The sequence below is a fragment of the Equus przewalskii genome, chromosome 14, assembly GCF_037783145.1.
Source record: "Equus przewalskii isolate Varuska chromosome 14, EquPr2, whole genome shotgun sequence".
Lineage (NCBI taxonomy): Eukaryota > Metazoa > Chordata > Mammalia > Perissodactyla > Equidae > Equus > Equus przewalskii.
In genome coordinates this window covers 81,481,362-81,502,310 of record NC_091844.1, presented here as the reverse complement: position 1 = coordinate 81,502,310, position 20,949 = coordinate 81,481,362, and the positions used below count along the sequence as shown (strand labels likewise).

Below are 20,949 nucleotides of genomic sequence, written 5' to 3'. Positions count from 1 at the left end.
TCCATGGGTGTTACCTCCGAAATATGTCCGAAGTCTTTCCAATTCTCAAGGCCACCCCCATCCTCACCCCTATCCGACCGGGCCACCGTCATCTCCCCTGGTTACCGGCGGTGGCAGTCTGTCGGCTCTCTCTCACTCCTGTCCCCTACAGTCCATTTTACATATAGCAGCGAAGTGATTTTTAAAAATGTAAATTAGGTCATACGATTCCCAGGTTTAAAACCCTTCTTGCAATAACTGAACTCCTTGCCTTGGCCTACAAGACCCCAAAGGTTTGGTCCCTGCTGCCCCTCCAGCTGCCCCATGGCTCTAGCCACCCGCAGAGGACTGCCTTGGAACCTTTACACTGGCTGCTTCTGCTCTCTAGAAAGCTCTGCCTCCTCCCCCTATCTTGGTAGGACTGGGGTGTTTCTTGCCCTTTGGGTTTCAGTTCAAATGTGACAACCTCTGAGCATCTGCTCTAAATCATTTCGCCATTAGAGATTGTTTTGTTCATAATTTGTCCCTTGCCTTGTCTCCCTGCTGGAAGATGGCAGCTCCATGGGGTCAGGGACCTGTCTCTCTTGTTCAAAGCCACATTCCCTGGTGTCTGGAACAGACCGTGGAAAGAGTACTTGCTCAGTGAATAAACGAAGCATGAGGGCTGGTTATTCGGATAAAGGAGAAAGGTGGACCAACGTTGAGACGCTGAGCGTAAAGCGCAGTATGCCAACACAGCTGCCACTTTACGAAGGTTGGGGCTCAGAAGGGTTAAGGGACACGGGCCCAAGTCCCACTGCTAGGAGGAGTCAAGCCGAGGCGACAGCCGGGCCCTCGGGGGTTTCTGAGAGCAGTTGACCAGGCTGCCCCGAGTGCTGATTTTGCACGCCCACTGCGCTCCAAGGCTTCGGGAAATGTCCATCTAGCCTGTTGAATGAAATATAGGACTTTGGCTTTGGGGAGGAAAATCAGAAACATAGCCTAAGGCCCCAAGCCCAAAGGAAAGCTAAGGTAGGCGATGAAGGAGGGGCTGGCGGACCCGAGCGTTCCTCCACCTCCTGTGGCCGGGCGGGCCCTGAAAGCGGCCCAGGGGCCCGTCCCTCCCGAGGCCCCTCTCCCCGCCCCACCCGCTCGCCCCGCCCACGCCCGCTCGCCCCGCCCCCGGGGAGGAGCCGCGCCGACCGGAGCGCGCGGCGCCCGGGTGTTTGCATACAAAGGCGGCCAAGCGCGCAGCGCCGCCCGGCCGGGAGCCGCCTCCGCGCCGCCAGCCGCCCGGGCAGTCTTCCCGGCATATCCCGGGTCGAGCGGCGGCCGCCGAGGTAGGTGCTGCAGCCTCAGCCGGCCCGGGCTGGGCTGCGCTTGGCCGGCCGGGGCGGGGCGCGGCCCGGGGCGAGGGGCACGTGGCGATGCTGGAGCGGGCCGGGCGACCGGCCGACCCGATGCCGGAGGACCGATCTCTGTCCTCGCGGTCCTTTCCGGGCAAGTGGCTCCGGCAGGGAGGCGGAGAAACAGGCCCTGGGGCCCGGCGGCCTCGCGAGCATCCCTCGGGCCTTCCCTCTCGGAGCGCCCGCGGGGCTGACCTTGGGGCCAGGCGGACCCAGGGGGCGACCGGGGATGCCGAGACGGCGGGACCAGCTCCGTCCAGCGAGGGCGGGTGGTCCCTGCTCTGCGCCGAGGACTTGTATGAAAATCTTCCCGGGGAGGGGCGGGGGGAGGTTAGGATTCCTGCTTTGCCGTTGAGGAAACTGAGGCTCAGGGAGGTTGACCTACGTGCCCAAGGTCACACAGCTGCTGGGCGGCAGGCTGACCCCGGTTGGAAGAAGCCTGGTTCTCAGATTACGGTCAGGTCCCTCCTTGGCCAGCCTCTGCACCTTTCCTGAAGCCGAGTGGGTGCTAGGCCTTCCATCACATGCCGCTGCGAATGATTTTATTTTGGGAAAGGCCAGGAAAATGTGGGATGAAAAGTAGTGTTTTGGAAATAAGCTTAAGTGCCATAGAGCCGGAGTATAGGTAACTGGCTGGTACTTTGTGTGGAGGGTGGGTGCCTGAGAAAGCAGATACCAACCCGGTTTTCGACCAGCAAGCAGGAAACTTGAACTAAAACAACTAGCAGTGTTAATTCGGAGAGTTTCTAGAACCCAGTAGTTTCCCCGGATAGGAGGAATGCTTCGGAAAAGATGAGCTTGTAGCAATGTTCTTATCAGGAGTATGTGTCTTGATTGTGAAATTTACTGTTTATCCTCTGTTCCATAATTTGGGTCTTATGAATTAAATTAATTTGAGGAATATACAGTAATCGAGAAATAAACACACACTTACCCTCCCCCCTCCCCCCCAAAATGTTGGAAGATCTGAGAGTTTGTTTTATGGTTTTCGTATTTTGATAGTGCTTTGTGTTTGCCAACAGTTGTTTTATTATCAAGTTTGTTAGTGTAGGGGTGTGTTTTGGAGCTTTTATTCCTCTGTGTAGGGCCATGTGTGTTGTGGAGCTGGGCCTGGACGGACCTGGACCTGAACTTTGTGGGTCTGGAGGCCGAGTTCTGCCTTAGCTGTTGTGGGATGCTGTGCACGCGCCTCACCATCCAAGGTCTCAGTCATCAAAACCCTCACCCCTCAAGAAAGGAACGGGCTGCAGGGGCAAACCTGCTGGGTCTTGTTGCTCAGAAGAGCACTCGTGTGTTCAGGGGAGGGACTGAAGGATCTCCTGGTCCTGGGGACCCTCGGGAACAGTGAAGAGGTCTGCCCCGGATTGGGGGAGGGGAAGGGGGACAGCCTGGCCAGAAGGAAGTCTGTGGGCCCTGCCCTTTTCCCGGTCAGCTGCACGGAGAGCCCTGGACCAGAGGGCAGGGCAGGGCAGGAGATGGAAAGATACTTTGAACGAGGTCACTGTGGCCTGCGGCGTGCTGAGGCTAGTGCGAAGAACTTGGCTTCCTAGTTAGGCGGGCCACTTAGCGCTGTATAACTTGGGCCAAAGGACTTCAATTCTTTGAGCCTCGGTTTCTTCCTCTCTGAAATGGAGAGATAGTCATACGCATTCACAATGTAAAAGTTAACTGAGATACACAAGAGCCCCTGCGACAGAATACGGGGTCAGTGATCACTGTGGTGTTATTTTTTTTTACAAGAGGAAGGCAAGGTACCAGTGAGGATGCCTATTTGTAGGACTGGGACAGTCCTGTCTACAGTGGCCTCTGGGCGGTAAATCGTCATTATGGGACCCCCTGCTTCTTCCTGCCATCCCTTCCCACTGTGAGTTGGCCTCTCCTGGATCCTCTCTCCTCTGGGTTCAAGGTCTAAAAGGTACCTAAATGGGATGGAGTGACTTGGGCAAGCATGCCGAAGGAGACGGGCGAGGTTGCACTGGGGTGGGGGTGGCTTTTGGGGCATTTTGAGAAACATCTAGAAGGTGGTGCTCCAGTCTGGACGCTGAGGCTGGTGGTTTGACCTGTTTTTGTGCTTCAGCTTCCTCAGTGTCACTGGCCATGAGAATTTGGAGCTGTTGAGGTCCTCACGAGGAATACAGGAGGTCGTGATGCATAAGTCACGCACTGTCAGCTTTGGGGCGACTTTCCTGGGAAGGGCAAAGTCACGCTTTTTACGTTTCATTGAACCTTGGCCCAGTTTATTATGGGATAAACCCACTCACTTAAAATCAGAATGGGATTTGTGGAAAAAAGTCGGGAAAAGCTCCAAAAGGCCTGTCAGTGATTTGACAGGTTCTTAATTTGTGGAGGACTCCGGGTGCCTATTTGATGGCTGTTTCTGAAGTGCTAGCTTTCTAAGCTGTGAGTGGAGGGTCAAGAGAGAGCCAGGGGCCAGTCACCTGCTTTTGTGCCTGGCAGCCGGTCCAGCTCGGGATACGGGGCCCGGGTCCCTTGATTGTGGTGCACCCGGGTCCTGAAGGCCCCTCCGCCTCTGGGAAGTCTCAACTTGGATCCATGCGGAGGAGAGGTCCTCTTGACCATGGCAGGGCTCCTTCCTGTCTTCCCCCTACTTCCTTGTGTGCCCCTTTTTCTTCCTCTTTCCACGTCTTCCTGCCTCACTTCTCCCCACCTTTTATTCAACAAATAAGTGAGCGGGGCTGGGCTGGAGTGTGTGCAGGCTGGCGAGTCCTGCCCAGTACTCCGGGTCCAGGCGGACGCCAGTGGTTTTTCACGGTACAGCTTGGAACCCACTAGTCTTAGGTTAGTGGGCCCACCGGCATTTTTAAAAAAGTGAAATAGAATAGAAAAGAAAATATCGGACTGGGACATACTAATATTAGGTGAGGGATTGTTTTTTGAAACTTGTTTTAGCTGCAGTGTGTGTGTGTGTGTGAGTGTGTGGGTGTGAGTGTGTGAGAGAGAGAGTGCCTGGGTGTGTGGGAAAGGGGTCTGGGTGTGTGGGGAGGGAGCAGCCCTCCACAGATGTCAGCCCATGGGGACCCTGGCTTCCTCCTGCTCGCAGCAGCCCCTGCTTGCTGGGGGATGCTTCAGGGTGGTTGTGCCATGTCCACTGTCCAGCTGAGAGGTCGGGTGGGGGCTCAGTCAGGAGAGGCTCAGTCAGGAGAGGAGCAGGGAAGTTTCCACGCTGGTGATCGTGGCCACATCTCTCAACCCACTCACCAAGTTTTGTGATTCTTGCAACCACTGTGAATTTTTTGCTAGGGCTTTCCAGGAAAAAGCTGCAGGCTGTTAGAACCGAGCCGAGGCTTTGTATCGACTGCTGTTTGCTCCTGAGTGCCAGGTACTCTCTGTTGCTCACAAAGCAGACCCAGCGACCGAGACTTGCCCGAGACACCTGTTTGCGGGCTGCTTGTCGGACAGGTGAGCCCATTGACATCGTGTGACTTGTTCCCGGGAAGTCCTCTATCTCCTGGGACACGGACGCTCTCTTCTTGGTGACATCTTCCTCCGCATTCCTGGATCTCTTAGGCGTACACCTTGGTTTACAAAAGACGAGAGAGAAGTGTCAAGACAAGTTAGAGTTGGGGAAAACCAACCCCACCGCCCAGCAGGGCGCAGGAGCCCTGCCCACGTCTGTTTTGACAGAAGGATTTTCTGCCATACATAATTGTAGAACACTGCCCAATCTTGGGTTGCCTTTGGGCCCGGATTTTTGCACAAAATGGAAATATATTACCCCATTGGAATATAAACATACCGTTCCAATATTTTTTTATGAATTTCAGCCAGTAGTGTTCTTTGCCCCTTCTTTTTGAGAAGGTATAATTTAAATAGATATATAGAAAGTACTCTCAGGCAGGAGCCGTAATTCAAAGCACAGCCTTTGTCTGGAGCCGTTTGTGACCCCACGGTTGGCTGTCATTTGGCGGTTGGCTGTCATTTGGCGAGTGCACTTTGAAGAGTACTTAGTGTATACCACCTCACAGCAATCCTGTGGGGGGCGCTGCTGAAGTCATCCCATTTCATAGATACGAAACTGAGGTGCTGAGAGGTTAAGAACCTGCTCAGGGTCACAGGTGGTGGAGCTGGGCTGTGAACACCGACTGGCTCCTGCACAGCCTGCCTTCTTGCCCCTGAGCTGTAGGCAGCGCTCTCGAACGCCCGGGTGACCTTACTGTCTGTGAATTGCTGGAGTGGGGTGGGCAGGGGTCAGATAGAAGTTGAAGTCGCAAGAGCAGGGCATCCTTTTTGACCAGACACAGACTTGGACGGAGAGCTCCTGCAGATGTGGAACGGATGAGGCAGAGCCCTCTGCTCGGTTAGTGACTAGATACAAGCCAGAGGATTGAGCTCTGACCTGGACCTGTTTTGCCCAGCACGTTGGTCACGCTGTGGTTTGGGTGTCTCCAACCCTGCTGTCCAGTCCTTTTGAGCCCCTTGGCAGGGACCTGAGAACACTCATCACAGGGATTATAAGATCCGAGCCTTGGCAAAATCCCGATGCTGGAGGAGCAGAGCGGTCACCCGTCTGACCTTGTGACCAATGCAGGAGCCCCCCCACCACCCCCTCCTGTCTCAGCAGTTCTGGTGGCGGGGAGACCCTGACACTGAGCTGGCCAGAGTTTTCTATCCCTCCCGTGGTCCTCCGAGGTCATTAATGTTGAAGTAGTACATGCACATGTGAAAACCAAACGCCGGAAACCAACACCATGGAAACACTTAGGATGAGAAGGGAAGGTCTCCCGGTCCGCAGGTGGAATGTACATCAGGCTGGAAATTTTTGTCTATCAGAATGTGTGTAAATGGAATTCTTAAAAAATGAGCTCATATTATAAACACTTTTGTATTTTTTTCCCACTGAATATATACCTTTTTGTGTTAGTATTTGTGGAGGTACCTCCCCCCTCCCCATTGTGTTAAACAGCCTCGTGACGTTCCATTGTGTGGAGTGAGTGGACCATCATTTCTTTAACCAGAGTCATATAGATACTTGTTTGTGATTTTCCCTGTTACAATTGATGCTGCAATTACTGTTCTCTACATTGATCTTAGAGCAGCAGAATTGCTGGGGTTTGCTAGAACGTGCAAACAATGACAGATGTGGCCGCGGTGCTCACTCTGTTATTAGTTATTACCCAGCAGCTGGGAGTGACGACGGTTTGTTCCCCCGCTCCCTCCAGCCCTGGGGTTTTTATGAAATGCTCTGATTTGGGACCACCTGGAAGGCCTCCTCTGATTTGCATATCTTAAATTATGAATGGGGCTGACTCTCTTCTTGCAGGTCATTGATCAGATGGGTTTCTTGTTCTGTGAACTCTGTCTATAAATTTTGCCCATTTTTCTGTTGGGTTGGTGTGAGGCCATCTTCAACTGCCCCCGATATTCCAGAGGTAGATGGTGTTAGCAAAAGCTGCAGTTATGAAAGCTATGGTTGGGGCTTTGAATTTTGGCAGAAATTCCAAGAAAGCAGTGTTTCTTGGCAATTTGTGGAGACCAGAGAAGAATTCTGCCAGTTTTGGATGAAATGCTGATTTTTGTTAACCAGGCATGAAGTCATGAGACCTCCGTGACCTCATCTGGACAAATGTTAGCAGAGTGGCCCTTCTGGAGCCGTGCGGGTCGGGCTCACTAATGCATTTGAACACCTGCTGTGTGCAGGGAGCTGTACAGATTAGCTTCAGTGTGGATGGCCCGCTGTGTGGAGACCTCTGCTCCCTGCATGTGTGGAGGGCTGGGCGCCCACTTTCCTAACTCACTTCTGCGGGGTGACAGCAGCCTCGCTCCCGGACGCCCTCACTCCCCACACCTCCCACTGTACCCTCCTTCTGGCAGAATCGCCTGGAGCTGGCTCTCCCCTTCCGAGGTCTGGAGGCTGACCTGCTGAATCAGAAGGGGCTTTGGTGTGGGGCCTCTAGGACCAGCGGTTTTTGCTGCCTCATCACTTTTCTTAGGAAGTGTTAGTCTGACTTGCAGGCTTTTTAAAAACATGGCAAGCTTTGCTAGTGAATTTTCTCATTTTGGACCGGAGTATCTCCTGAAGAACACTTGCATGCTCACAAAGTCCCCGAATACTCAAGGATGTTGACAGACACGGAACTTTGCTCAGTCCAGAGCTGGCAAGAGGGAAGTGACTTGCCCGCGTAGTGGGGGAAGGGCTGAAACTCAGGTATCTTGACTTCTAGTCTGGTGTTCTTTTGCATCATGCTGCATCTAAGTCATACTTCCCTTTTTGTCATTTATATGTAATTTATCATCCTTACCAGCTGATAAGTATCAGTCCGGAATGTTCTGAAGAAAGACTTCCTCTTTGCTGTTCATATAAATCACAAGAGGAAGATAGGCTATTTATAAACTAATTTCATTTTCATGCAAGTCTTATTAGTTATTATACCATTTTTGGGATTTCTTATAAATCATCTTTTTTTTTAATGCATTGGATGAAACTGGCGTTTATCGTGTAGCCTTCCAGGTGGATGTGACCTTGGCCGACCCCAGGGGCTGCACGATGTTTGTGTTTCTACCAGAGCTGGTCAGGCCTCAGACTTGGGCCCCAGACGTGGAGACAGAGACTGGAATGTGCTCGGGGAGAGCAGGCAGGGGTGGTGTGTGCAGGCCCCCCCCCAATCCCCATGAGGCCCAGTGAGGCTGACAGCGCCTTCCTCGAGTGGAAGCTGTCAGATGACCCAGGACCACCAGGAGAATGAAGAGTGAGTTGTCTCCAGGCTTCAATGACCTTTGGGGAGACCCCCAGGGAGGCAGATTTTGTCATACTCTTGGGGAAGAACCATGCTAACTAAAAGCCAAGTGGCTTAAATACTCCTAGTGATGGAGCGCTCACTCTCCCAAGGCAAATTCTTCAGAAAGTTTATAAGTTGATAAGTTTTCAGAAAGGTTATAAATGAACAATGATGTTCAATTGTGGAGTAACTGAGCCAGTTAAGGTATAAGACTTTAAGCTTCTCCACGGCTGGAATGAATCTTTCCGGGTGCCAAACCCAGAGCAGGGTGCAGAGCGGGCACTGTGTGGTCTCTGCCGCATGGAGGGAGGAGTGGATGTGTGGAGGGAGGGGTGGGTGTGGGCTAGTCACTCACCTGTGCTCAGAGACAACTTTCAGACATTCGAGGTGGATCAGGATAAAAAGGAGGAGGGGATGCTTTATCCATGAGAATTTTGACTTCCCTAGTAAGACCTCTTTGCCCTTTTTCTTCATTAATTCAGAAGTAATGAGACCTCTTTCAGAGCTGTGGGCTCCATAGGGTTTTCCTCTGACTTTGAGAGCTGGTGGCAGGGCTCAGCTGAGTCCGGGTGACTGACTTGAGCACTCTTTTAGCTGTGTGTGCCCCCTGGAGATGGCAGAGGGCGAGGCTGGTCTGCTGCCCCTGGACCGACTGGCAAGCACAGGCATACCTCTGGAGCATGCCGACCGATTTCCAAACCAGACACCGGCTTAGGAAAAGGAAAAACTGTCATGTACCACAGTGGATGATGTTGGCCTTGCCGTTGGAGCAGTGAATATGTTTTCATATCCTGTGCGTTACATGTACTTCCTGCACATCTCAGCAGGTAGAAAGTCTGTGTGTGACCTCACATGTAGGTCGGATGGTCCAGTCATCCAGGAGCTGTGCAGGATTGTCACGGTTTTGGACTCAGACTTACCTGGATTTGAGTGCTGCTTCCGCCCCTGACTGCGCTGGGACCCTGAGCAAGTTACATAAACTCTACGGTTCAGTTTCCTTCTCTGCAAAGCGGGAAAATTATATCCTTTGCATCATTATGATAAACAAGTAAACAATTTAAATTATTATTGTCACCCTCTGGACAGTGCACCACCCTTAACGGAATGTGGAAATGCACAGTGGATTTAAAGGTTTATGTTGCGCTGGTTCCGTGCTGTTACTGTCTTTGCCTGGTGTTGCCAGTAAACATGGATATTTAGAGTCTTTCAGATGTGCTCATTGAAGCCCTGTAGCTGGCTGGCTGGGACACGACTGTCGGCTTGCTCAGTGTCTGTTGGCCCGCAAGAGAGGAGCGGGGTCTGTCTGCGGGGTGCCCTGCTCCTGCTGCCCTCGGCAGGGACGCAGGCAGGAGGCCTCCCCGGCCTGATGGTGGGTTGGTTTGTCCACTGAGAAGCCCCCTGGATGCGCCTAAACCCAGATTCCCCAGGCGTCCCTCCAGCACCTCCTGTGAGGGGAGAGGTGACAAGCAGACGGTGTGTCTGCCCACCGTGTGCTCAGGCGGGGGGTGGTGGCAGGTCGCCCCCGGAAATGATGAATCATTCTCAGGACGAAAGTGGCAAAGAAATGTTCAGATCACAGACCGAATAAAGGAGGGTTTGACCTTTTGGTCCTTGCAGGCTAGGGGAAGGGTTTTGAATTTACCTTCTGAGAGGCCCCGAGGAGGACTGCCTTGTGAAAATATCCCATGCAGAGCCAGCGACTCAGGCTGATTTCTCTGGTCACTTCCTCAGGGAGGTGCCAGCAGTAAGAAGTACCTTCTGCCCTGGGCTCTCCCCGGGGCAAAGAGCTTTTCCAAGTCCTCACCGTGGCGCATGCTCCCCAGGACAGCCGGTTAGGCTTCCTCAGAGGGGTATTGCTGCCTTGCTCCTGTGCACAGCTTGCACATGCTGGAGGAGGACGCATACATCCAGGCCTTCTGACCCCAAATTTTGTGCAGTTTCTGTTTTTCAGGCTCTTATCCTTTACATTTCATGGCCTGTCTGTGGGCAAGAAAAGCCTTACGAACCTGTTATTTAAATTGGGTTTACGGTGAATTTTGTTTGGGGCCTGGTCTTTATGTCCCTGGGAGAGAACTATTCCTGTTTTCTTAATTTCCTCTAATTTTTAAATTTTAGCACTTTTTGCCCTCATTCCCAAACTTGCCAAGCTACTTCAGAGGTGGTGGGTGCATTTTGACGCCTGCATGTCTGGAATTTTTTGTGATGGAACAACAGCAACAAAAACCCCATGCAGCCTTCCCCTCCCCTCCCGTCCCCAACACAAACAAAACAGCCTCTGGGTTCTTGACTTGGGATGAAGACTTGTTTTCATGATGTTACTATGAGCAGGTCGTAGAATCATAAACTTAGAGCCCCATCAAGTTCTTGAATTCCCTCTACAACCTCTTTGCCAGGTGGTGGCTGAGACTCTTTGAATGCTTCCCTTGATGGTGGGCTCACTCCCTATAATGAGTCAGTTCTCCTTAGATGCTTAGTCTCATAGGTTACACTTTCTGCCCTGGCTCTGGAGCAGCCTCTGTAATTCTGTAGCTTTAATTACAGTCTATGATGATCCATATGGCACTGGATATTCTGTAAACATGCTTAATATTCTTTGACCTTTAGAACTAGATGGCTGCCGTCTGCTTTGCTAAATTCACACGACTGATTATCTGTCACTGGGCCTCGCTCATTTATACCAGTTTCATCTGCCCAGCACTGCACAGGAGAACAGGGGAGACTTGGGGTTCAGCCCGGGCCTCCGTTCTCACTCTACTGCTTGCTGCTCCTGCTACAGCGAGCATCATGCACTCCTGGCGCCCCTCGCTCCTGGTCGGAAACGGGCTAATAATGCTGGTCCTGAGTACTGCACAGGTTGCTCAGATTTGCACCAGATGAACTCACTTGCGTGAAGGAGTCTTATACATTGTGAACTGCTCTACAGCCGTAGCGTGCTGGTTTGCGTGGCCTTTTTCTTGAATTCGGTTAGTGATACGGCAAGGGTTTGGAGTGTACATGTGATGGGCGTTGGGTCTGATGGTTTTGGGTTGTTACTTTCTCTCCAAAGTCGGTCGACACCCTTCGTGGTTTTCCAGGCCCTTTTAAGTCTTTCTCGTAAGCATCATTTTATGCTTCTCGCCTCCACTGATTGTCCCGGGCAGGTGTGCTTAGCTGGTCTGCCGGGGAAGAAGCGTGCTCGCTCAGGCTGCACCTGCAGCTCCCCGGAGGCCCTCACGAAAACAAGGATGGGTCTCAGGGGGCTGTGCCAACGGGAAAAATTTAATGTCACACAGACAGTGGATTTCTTTTCTCAGCCCGAAATTCTGTTTTGTTCTGGGTATCCTTTCAGAGGTGAATCGAAGGTTGGCCTCTGCTGAAACTCCACTATAGTTAGGGAATTTGTTTTCAGTGGTTCCCTTCCATTTGCTCCTAGTACGTTTCTTCTTTTCTCTTTATGGGATGGCCTGCCAGCTCGTTCCTTATTAAAACATTAGAGTGTTGCAGATGCCCCGGTGGCTGTGACAGCCCTGGGCCCTCTGTGTCCTGGGTAAGTGGAGACCCCTCCATGGCACAGATCTGCATCTTCCTACTGCCACTGCTCCCTTGCTGGCTTGCCACAGTGGGCACCAGAGGTAAATAAACTTCCCCTGAGCTCTCGTCCTTCACTCTGGGGCATGCATTTGTTTTTAATGTGATACGAGAAGGAGAGGGGCAGCTTTGATCGTGCATCTTCTGTTTCCATTGTACCAATGGAAAAGTGTTCTAAACCCGTAAAGCATTTTCACTTTGGGGAGACAATCGCTATACAGGTTTAATTCAATCAAATCATTCCCGAAGCACTTAGCTTAATAAACAGATACATAAGATTAGACTCCTGGCGAATGTTGAAGGATTGTAGTCAAAGCAAACATGGGAATAGTTCAAGAAAACATGGCTCTGTATGACTGCAAACGTTTCCCGGGCCCCTGGGATGGGTCAGGCGCCGGGGGAGAGGCTGGATGCCCAGGGATGCGCGGGCCTCCTCTCTGTCCTCAAGGAGAGCAGACCAGCTTGGTGGACGGGTGTCTGTCCAGCCGCTTGACTGTGACAGCCAGCATTTGTCAAGCAGCTGGCCTGGATGAGCGGTCATGTCATTAACTGAGCCCGAGGGCTGAGGAGGGGGTTCAGTTGGCAAAACTTGAGTTGTTTTGGGTGTTTCTGAAGGAGGTTTCCTGGGCAGCCGGGGGAGGACCTGGAGGAGGCAATGGGAAATAGAGATTAAGGAGTGGTCGTAGGACTCTTGCAGGACACTTAGTTCTTAAAGAGAAGACTGTAGAAAGAAAAGTAGAGGTGAGAAAGATGGAACAAAAATGGTGATTCTGAGACATGTATTCACGGAGACAGTTTTGTGGGTGTCCTGGCCTTTGCTGGAGTGAGGGTTCTCACCCTGAGTCTGATCTCGCAGTCTTCTTAGAGGAGAGAAGAGTGGCACATACGTAGATATTGCCCCACTTCACCATTTCATTTCCAGGGAGCAAACCCGCAATATTAAGTGGAGACATGTTTCTGCCTAGATAATAACGCACCTTCCGTAACTTTCTAGTTGAGAGAACTAGAAAGGGAATTAACATCGCTTTTATCCACTTGGATTATGAATGAGCAGAACAGCTGATTCCCGAATTGATGATGAAGGGCCTTGGCCTAAAATAATTCAAATTCGTTTGTTTAGTTTTAATAATTGATGCTGTTCAAGTAGAACATGCTGTTTATTGTTAATGTTTAAATAGAATCCCAGGTGGAAATATGCTTTTGGAGTTTTATGTTCCTGGGTGTATTATCTGTTTGGGTCTAATATAAGTGCTGAAGTAGTTTCTAACTTAGGGAAGACTATCTGGAAAGATATATTCTAATGGGATGTGATAACCTCAGAAAATTGTTATTCTAGAAGGTCATCCTGGAAGATGGCACCTTTAAAAAAATGTGTTTACATGTTTCTTGACCTCAGAGTTGCCCTGCAAATCCACAGCACAGCTTGGGGAATCCCAGTTTGGCCAAAGAGTTTTTGGAGGTTTGGTCAGCTCTCCTTGAGAAACTTCTGACCCAGGGCTGTGGCATCCGCTTCACGTGGTCAACGAAGCCCTGGCAGGTGGAGCCGCTATTTCTTGCCAAATTTTGAGATAAAAATCACTAGATTTAAAGTAAGTCGGTGTGGGGTGAATGACGAGCAGGCGTCTCAAAGCTCTTCACCCGGAACACTTTGTTCTCTACGGGTTTTACTTATCTGTGGTTCCTCTTGAGGTAATTGAGATACTTTCTTTTTCAAAACAAGTCTTCTGCTCGCTCCCTGATCAGGTGTCTCGGTGAACCCAGGAGACCGAGCACGGTGACCGGAGCGAGATGAACGGGGCACGGACAGGGAGGGCACTCTGTCCACCTGCTTCATCTGGCTTCTTATGTTGAGGTAAATCAAATGAGCTTTTTTCTTGAGCCTTTTGTTTCAGACGGAATTGAAGGAAGTGAAACTCGCGACTGCGCCCAGCTGGTTTATTCTTGGGTCCTTAAATATCGGCCTAGTGTTTATTTAGTGGAGATGCTGGAGGAGGGGCAGCCAAGAAGAGCTGGGCTTGCCCCCAACTCGCTGGAGGCCCTCAGCCGAGCAGACCCCTGACATGGATCTCAGGCTACCCTCTGCCCGTGAAGGGTGCTGTCCCGGGCCTCCTGGGCCCATGCTTTCAAAGTTTTTTAACCAAATAGCATTCGTCTTCCTGAAATGAATGCTGATTAGTACCGTATTCTCCCTCAGCCCCTTTAAAAATTTTATTTAGTTGTGGTAAAATACACATAACATAAAATTAGACCGTCTTGACCATTTGTAAGTGTACAATTCAGTGAACTTAATGTAAGGGCATTCACAGTGTTGGGCAACCATTGCCACCATCGGTCTCTAGAACTTTCTTCATCTTGCAGAATGAACCTCTGTGCCTATTAAACACTGACTGCCCTTCCCCCCTCCCCCTGGCCCCTGGTAATCACCATTCTACTTTCTATTCTGTGAGTTTGTCTGCTGGAATCATATCATATAGTATTTGTCCTTTGTGACTGACTTATTTCACTCACCATAATGTCCTCAAGACTCATCCATGCTGTAGCGTGTGCCAGAATATCCTTCCTTTTTAGGGCTGGATAATATTCCCCTCCGTGTAGATACTGCATTTTGTTTATTCACCCATTGGTGGACACTTGGGTTGTTCCCACCTTTTGGCCATTGTGAATAATGCTGCTGTGAACATGGGTGTGCAAATATCTTTTTGAGACCTTGATTTCAATTCTTTCAGATATATTCCAGAAGTGGAATTGCTGGATCATATGGTAATTCCATTTTTAATTTGTTGCGCAACCACCATGCTGTTTTCCATAGTGGTTGCATCATTTTAGGTTGTCACCAGTGGTGCACAAGGGTTCTAGTTTCTTTACGTCCTTGCTTGTTTTTTTTCTTTTTTTTAGATAGCAGCCATCCAAATAGATGAGGTGGTGGTAGTAGTGTTCTTCCTTTTAGAAAATTCTCAGTGCTCAGCTAAGGCAGCCCCAGCAGGTAGATGTTGAGGACCGTTCCTAGGAGCGTATTGCCAGGTGGGGCTGTGGCCCTCTCATTTAAGAATCATGGAACAGACTTCCTGCTTCCACATGGGGGTATTTTCAGTTTTGCAAATAAGTTGTTCAACAGAGGGGGTAGCTAAAGATATCAAAGTAACTTCTGGTTATTTGTGGTAGGAAAAATACACCAGGCTGATCCCGTGGATGCAAGACGGAAGATCACAGGGCTGGACGTGGGGAAGGCCCAGTCCAGGCTCCGTCTCTGCCATGGGGGGATCTGCCTAAGTCGCTTCCCATTTCTGGGCGTATTTCTTTAAAATGGGGATATTGGAACAACAGCTCAGTCAGGATCCTGCCAGCTTCGAAATTCTCGGATTTTGCACGATAACCTTGAATTCACTCACTGAAAAGGGGGAGCGATGCTTGTTCTTGAGGACGACAGAACAGAGCAACACTTAGTTTAAATGATTAGAGATGCCCTTTTGCCTGCCAAGAATTAGGCATCGCAGCCTTTACCTTCGAACGCTTGGAGCCGGGATTGGGGCTCACAGATCATCTTGGCCTGCATCCTCCTTTGACAGATGAGAAGCCCTATGCAGAGATGTGGTACCGTCCAATTAGGAGCCTTCTCTTCTTATGATAAGTGTGCTGGCCGGCGGGTCTCAAGCTCTTCTCAGGAGCTGTGTTAGCAGCAGCAGTGGCCCTGGCGTTGGGGCACGACCGCACAGCAGGGGAAGTGGTCACGCGTCCCTGAGTGATGGGCGTAGCTCGTGTGTGAGGGCGATGAGGTTAGGAGAAGCGTAGGGGTCAGGAGAGAGGGCTCGACAGAACCAAAATGGAGGTGGCTTCAGAATCCCAATCCCGGGTCCGGGTCTGCCGGCACGCCCGTGCTCTGGGCCTTTGCTTCATTGCACTTTTCTCATCTGCAAGGCTGCGTACTACAGGGTTATTGGGAGAAGCCCATGAACGGGAGGTAATGTGATGAAAGAGGTTGTACAGGAATGCCGGGCCTCCTGCCTGCTCGCAGCTGTGGCGTTAGAGCTTTAGCTCGTGGTGGGCACAATGTTAAAGTCCAGGTGGAGCGTCAAGGTGGTGATTTCTTTTATAAAATGACGCCCTGTCAGAAGCATGAGAGTTACAAAGAATCCTTTTTTTTATCATTCATCTTTTCAGGCACTGATCTCCCCCCTTTTTGTATGACGTGAGTTAAATCTGTACCATTCAACAGATTTAGAAAAGGCAGGCTTTGATATGTTTCCATACGCGTGACCTCGTTGGCGGTGAGGGCTGGGGGCAGGTCCCAGCGTGTCTCTCCCAGCCTTTGCGGGAGGTCTGCTGGTCTCCTCAACCGAGGGAGGCGGTGCAGTGTCCCTTCAGAGGGCATCCTTTAAAATTGTAAAGCGAGCCACCGAGGGCTTCCTGTGCTCTTTTCCCTGTAGGTTTTGCTCATTGCTTTTAGGTCTCTGACCTGTTCTCAGTTTTAATTAAATCAGTAGTTCTCGTTTGCCCAGTGCACATGGGTCGTTTGACTAACCACTTTGGAGCCTCAGTTTCCCCATTTGTAAACTAGGGATGCTAATATTACTTCTGCTTATGTCATAGGGTTGAGGTGAGGCTTACAAAAGGTATTTTTTGTGTTGTTTTTTAACTTGAAAGGATAGGGCTTGATCCTTGTCCTCAAGGAGAATCTGGCTTCACCAAGTGACAGGAGAACCACTTGGCAAAATAGTGACACATCAGAGCAAGGAGGTGCACAGAACCAAACTGTGTACACAGAGGCTCATCAGGGCAGGTGTGCGCATGCGCTGTGGCCCTCGCTGGAATCTCTAAGTATAAGGGCCCTGAGGTGGGTGGGGTCGGGTGGCCCCAGGGTAGGTAGTCGTCTTGGAGAATCGGGGTGTGTGGGCGGGGAGAAAGGGACAGGTCTTGGGATCCATTGATTGGAAGTCACGTTGTGCAAACCCTTCACGCTCAGATCTGGTATTTGAAACCTCATGTCTCTCAGGTCCACCAAAGCGTTAAGTGTATAGAGAAGAGAGAGGAGAACAGGGATTAGATTGAGCCCTGAAGTGTAAGTGTGCCTAGAGCTGGAGAAGAAAGGACCTGGGGGGGTGGGGGGGGAAGGACCACTGAGCAGGGCCACATCCCGGAGGGAGGTGAGAGGTGGATGGTGCGGCCCAGTGAAGCAGAGCAAGAGGGAGGAGTGGCCAGAGGAAGACTGCAGGGGGGAGACGGAGACCTGCGTGCTGTGGGCCCATCTGAGGTGTCCAAGTCACATCAGGGCAGGTGACAGGGCCAGACAGTGGAGCCGGAGGGCGGGCTGTGCCCAGGTGGGCAGTCGGGCAGGTGTGGACCAGCGCCGAGATGGTTGTCGGAGCCAGAGCACAGCACCAGCTCAGACTCCCGTGACTGCACCTGGATGTCCCTCGGATTGTCCCTTTGCCTCCATTGCTGCTTCACTGCCTCCTTTCAGGCTGGCATCGTTTCTCAACTGCACCATCGTCAACAGCCACCAGCTAGCCTTCTTGCCTTCACCTTCTCTTCTTGCCCATCTTTACCTTTTTACCACAATGCTCTTTCTAAATCAGGATTGAATTGTCATTTTGTTGTTTCCGAATCTCCAGGGGCTTCACATTGCTGCCTAGCGCCGTCTGAATCTCCTGGCGTGGTTCACCTCTCCGTCCTTCCCCTGCATGTTCTTGGTTGCAGGCACTGTCCCTCTCTCTGCCTTTGCACGTGCCTCTCCTCTTGCAGGGCGCTTGTCCACCTTCTCCATCCTAAAAACCGTCAGCTCTCCTCCAGGCGCGCCGAGTGCCAGCTGCTCTGTGCTGCATCCTCCTCCTGCCTTGGTCGGAACTCCCTTAGCACTTACTTAAAACAGATGCAGCAACGCAGGCCTGTAGCCTAGTGATTGTGTCTTACTTCTCTCTCCTTCACGTGCCTCTGAGTCCCTTCAGAGGGTAGCGACTGTGTGTTTGGTGTCTCTGTGTCGCCAGCACCAGGCCTTTTCTAGAATAGATGCCCTGGATATTTGCTGAGTCGCCTTCCATTGATCAACTGGGCAGCCAGACTGCAGCAGAGCACAGATATCGCCTGGAGTGATGGGAGAGAATTGGGCAGGCCGCCAAGGACCAGGATGGAACTTGTTCAGAATAAAAGTCATTTGTTTGCTTCTCAAGGAAAAATAGTCATTTTTTTTTCAACTAATAATATTAAGCACCTACTCTGTTTGGCATTGTGGGGGATACTAAGAGGTAAAAAATACAGACTCTTTTCTCAAGGGTCTTAAGATTTAGTTATAAAACCCACACATAATGACAGAGGAAGGCACAGGTGGCGAGAGCCCTAAGGACGGTATAAACAAGTACCGTGGACCTCAGAGTGGAGGGGCCCAGTGCTGGCTGCGATGGGGCTTTCTGGTCCTGGAGCATCTGTGCTGGACCTTGCGAGGGTGGAGACTGGTGGGCTTGCTGTTTGGGTGGGCGAGGTGGCTGGTGGGGGTGGGTGTTGTGGAGCCCATGGCAGTGCAACAGAATGATCTGAGCAAGGTGTGAAAGTGGAACGTGTAATAGAGGCTTTTGAAATGACTAGGAGTTCCTTGTGAGCTTCCCCCAATTAATTGTTTGTGTGTCTGTGTGTGTTATGTCTGTGTCTCTGTCTTCTAGGCTCAAACCATGAATTACGTGGGGCAGTTGGCGGGCCAGGTGTTTGTCACCGTGAAGGAACTCTACAAGGGCTTGAATCCTGCCACCCTGTCTGGATGCATCGATATCATCGTTGTGCGCCAACCCAACGGGAGCCTTCAGTGCTCCCCTTTCCACGTCCGCTTTGGGAAGATGGGGGTCCTGCGCTCCCGAGAGAAAGTGGTAAGAGCAGAGGACGCGGTGACCTGGGGGACAGGTTCTCTCCTCAGGGGGATTCATCGTGTTTCTGTGGCTTCACATATCCAGGGCTTCTCGCAGACCCAGAGTGAAGCTCTCCATGGAAAGTGCTTTTCACTGAGTTGACAATTATGAATTCACATTCTTCCAGTTACTGTAGCTGTATAAATCACTCCAGAATTGAGTGGCACAAACCATTTATTAAGCTTATGGGTCTAAGGGTCAGGAATTCAGACCAAGCGTAGTGGGGCTGGGTTGCCTCTGCTCTCTGTTGTCTGGGGCCCCTGCTGGGAGGCTCAGTCCTCTGGACTCTTCCAGACGCGCTCACTCCCATGCCTGTGGTTCTTGGCTGGGCTCAGCGGAGGCTGTTGGGCACCTGTACGTGGTCTCATGTGGTGCCAAACGTGGCGGCTGGCTACAGGGGCGAGCATCTCCAGAGAGAGGGAGCCAGGAGGCGCTGTGTTCTTTCTCTGACCTTGCCTGGGAGGGCACATAGCGTCCCTTCTGTTTCGCTCTACTCGTTGGGGCAATTGCAAGCCTACCCCAGCTCAGGGCAGAGGGGAAGGGGGAATAGACTTCGTTTCTCGATGGGGAAGAGCATGTAGGACCAGATCCACCGACTGAGATGTGGAATTGTGAGATATTTTTGGGATGTGCGTCATTAAATATGTAGATTAAGCATGTAGAGATGTGGCCATCCCCCATGAGGTGTCTAGTTAAGAAGACAGCTCCTTGTTTTCTTAAATGTCTCTTTTTCCTTCAGGTTGACATAGAAATCAATGGGGAATCTGTGGATTTGCACATGAAATTGGGAGATAATGGAGAAGCGTTTTTTGTTCAAGAGACTGATAATGATCAGGTAAGGAAGGCTAGTGGTCAAGCTGACTTCCTAGTTTTGAGCGTTGAGCCCTGCTTATCTAGGAGACACAGCGGAAGTGTGTGTGGAGACGTCCTGTTGCCTGGCTGTGTGGACAAAGGCAGCAGAGAAAAGGGGCTGTTTACTGGACAGGATGGGTGTGCACTGTGTCCACACCAGACTCGGCAGTCCTGGCCTGTTTCAGTTGGCTCACTGTTTCCAGGGAGAGACAGAGGAACCGAATCACACTGGCCGGAACCATTGCCCAAAGCATACAAGTCACACTGGTGTGTGAAACCTCAAATGGCTGGATGTTCTAATTTTGTTCAGTGAGTGACCAAAATCACTTTTATTTTTTATTATTTAAAAATTTTAACAACCTTATTGAGATAATTCTCATACCATATAATTTATCCATTTCAAGTGTATAATTCAATGGTTTCTAGTATTTTCACCGATATGCACAATCATCACTACAGTCAATTTTAGAACATTTTCACCACCTCAGAAGAACTCTATACCCTTTAGCTATCACCTGCCCATCACCCCCCCGACCTTCCCCCCAGCTCTAAGCAACCACTAATCTACCTTCTGTGTTTATAGATTCCCTTCTTCTGAACCTTTATATGAATGGAATCGTCTAGTATGTGGTCCTTTGTGCCTGGCTTCTCTCACGTAGCACAGTGTTGTCAAGGTTCATCCGTATTGTAGCGTGTGTCAGGACTTCATTCCTCTGCATAGCCGAATAGTATTTCATTATATCCACGTACCACGTTTTGTTTATGCTTCCATGTGTTGATGGACACTTGGGTTGTTTCCACCTTTTAGCTGTTGTGAATAATGCTGCTGTGAACGTTCATGTGCAGGTTTTTGCATGGATGTACGTTTTCGTTCTTCTTGGGTATATACTTAGGAGCGGAATTGCTGGGTCTGGTGCTAACTCTGCATTTGACATTTGAGGAACTGCCAGACTGTTGTCCAGAGCTGTTGTACCATTTCACATTCCCACCAGCAGTGCACAAGAGTTCCGATTTGTCCCCATCTTCATCAATATTTGTTATCTGACTTTGTGGTTCTAGCCATCCTAGTGGGTATGAAGTGGTATCTCATTATGGTATTGATTTGCGTTTCCCTAATGGCTAATGATGCCGAGCATCTTCTCATATGCTTGTTGGCTGTTTATATGTATTCTCTGGAGAAATGTCCATTCAGATCCTTTGCTCACTTTTTAATTGGGTTGTTTGTCTTTTTATTATTGAGTTGTAAAAGTTGACTGTATACTCTAGATATAAGTCCCTTATCAGATACCTGAGTTGTAGATATTTTCTTTCTTCGTTTGGGTTGTCTTTTCACTTTCTTGATGATGTCCTTCGAAGCACAAGAGTTTTTAATTTTGATCAAGTCCAGTTTATCTATTTTTTCTTTGGTTGCCTGTGCTTTTGGCGTCATGTCTAAGAATCCTTTGCCACGTCCAAGGTCATGAAGATATACCCCTCTGTTTTCTTTTAAGACAAACCACTTTTTTTTTAACTTGCGTTCACTGAGTAAGCTACTCTGAA

General features: G+C 50.4%; 1 protein-coding gene across 31 annotated transcripts in view; it reads left to right on the top strand.

Annotated features, from left to right (window-relative positions):
* Positions 1 to 20,949, top strand: part of LPIN1 (lipin 1) — a 123,715-nt gene that overhangs the window by 52,300 nt on the left and 50,466 nt on the right. For 20 of the 31 annotated variants that reach the window (XM_070574397.1, XM_070574402.1, XM_070574408.1 and 17 more), the window contains 2 exons: positions 18,319 to 18,519; positions 19,298 to 19,393. In XM_070574397.1, the coding sequence (XP_070430498.1) occupies positions 18,319 to 18,519; positions 19,298 to 19,393 (297 nt within the window). The other 11 variants (XM_070574422.1, XM_070574415.1, XM_070574409.1 and 8 more) reach the window with 8 other exon arrangements.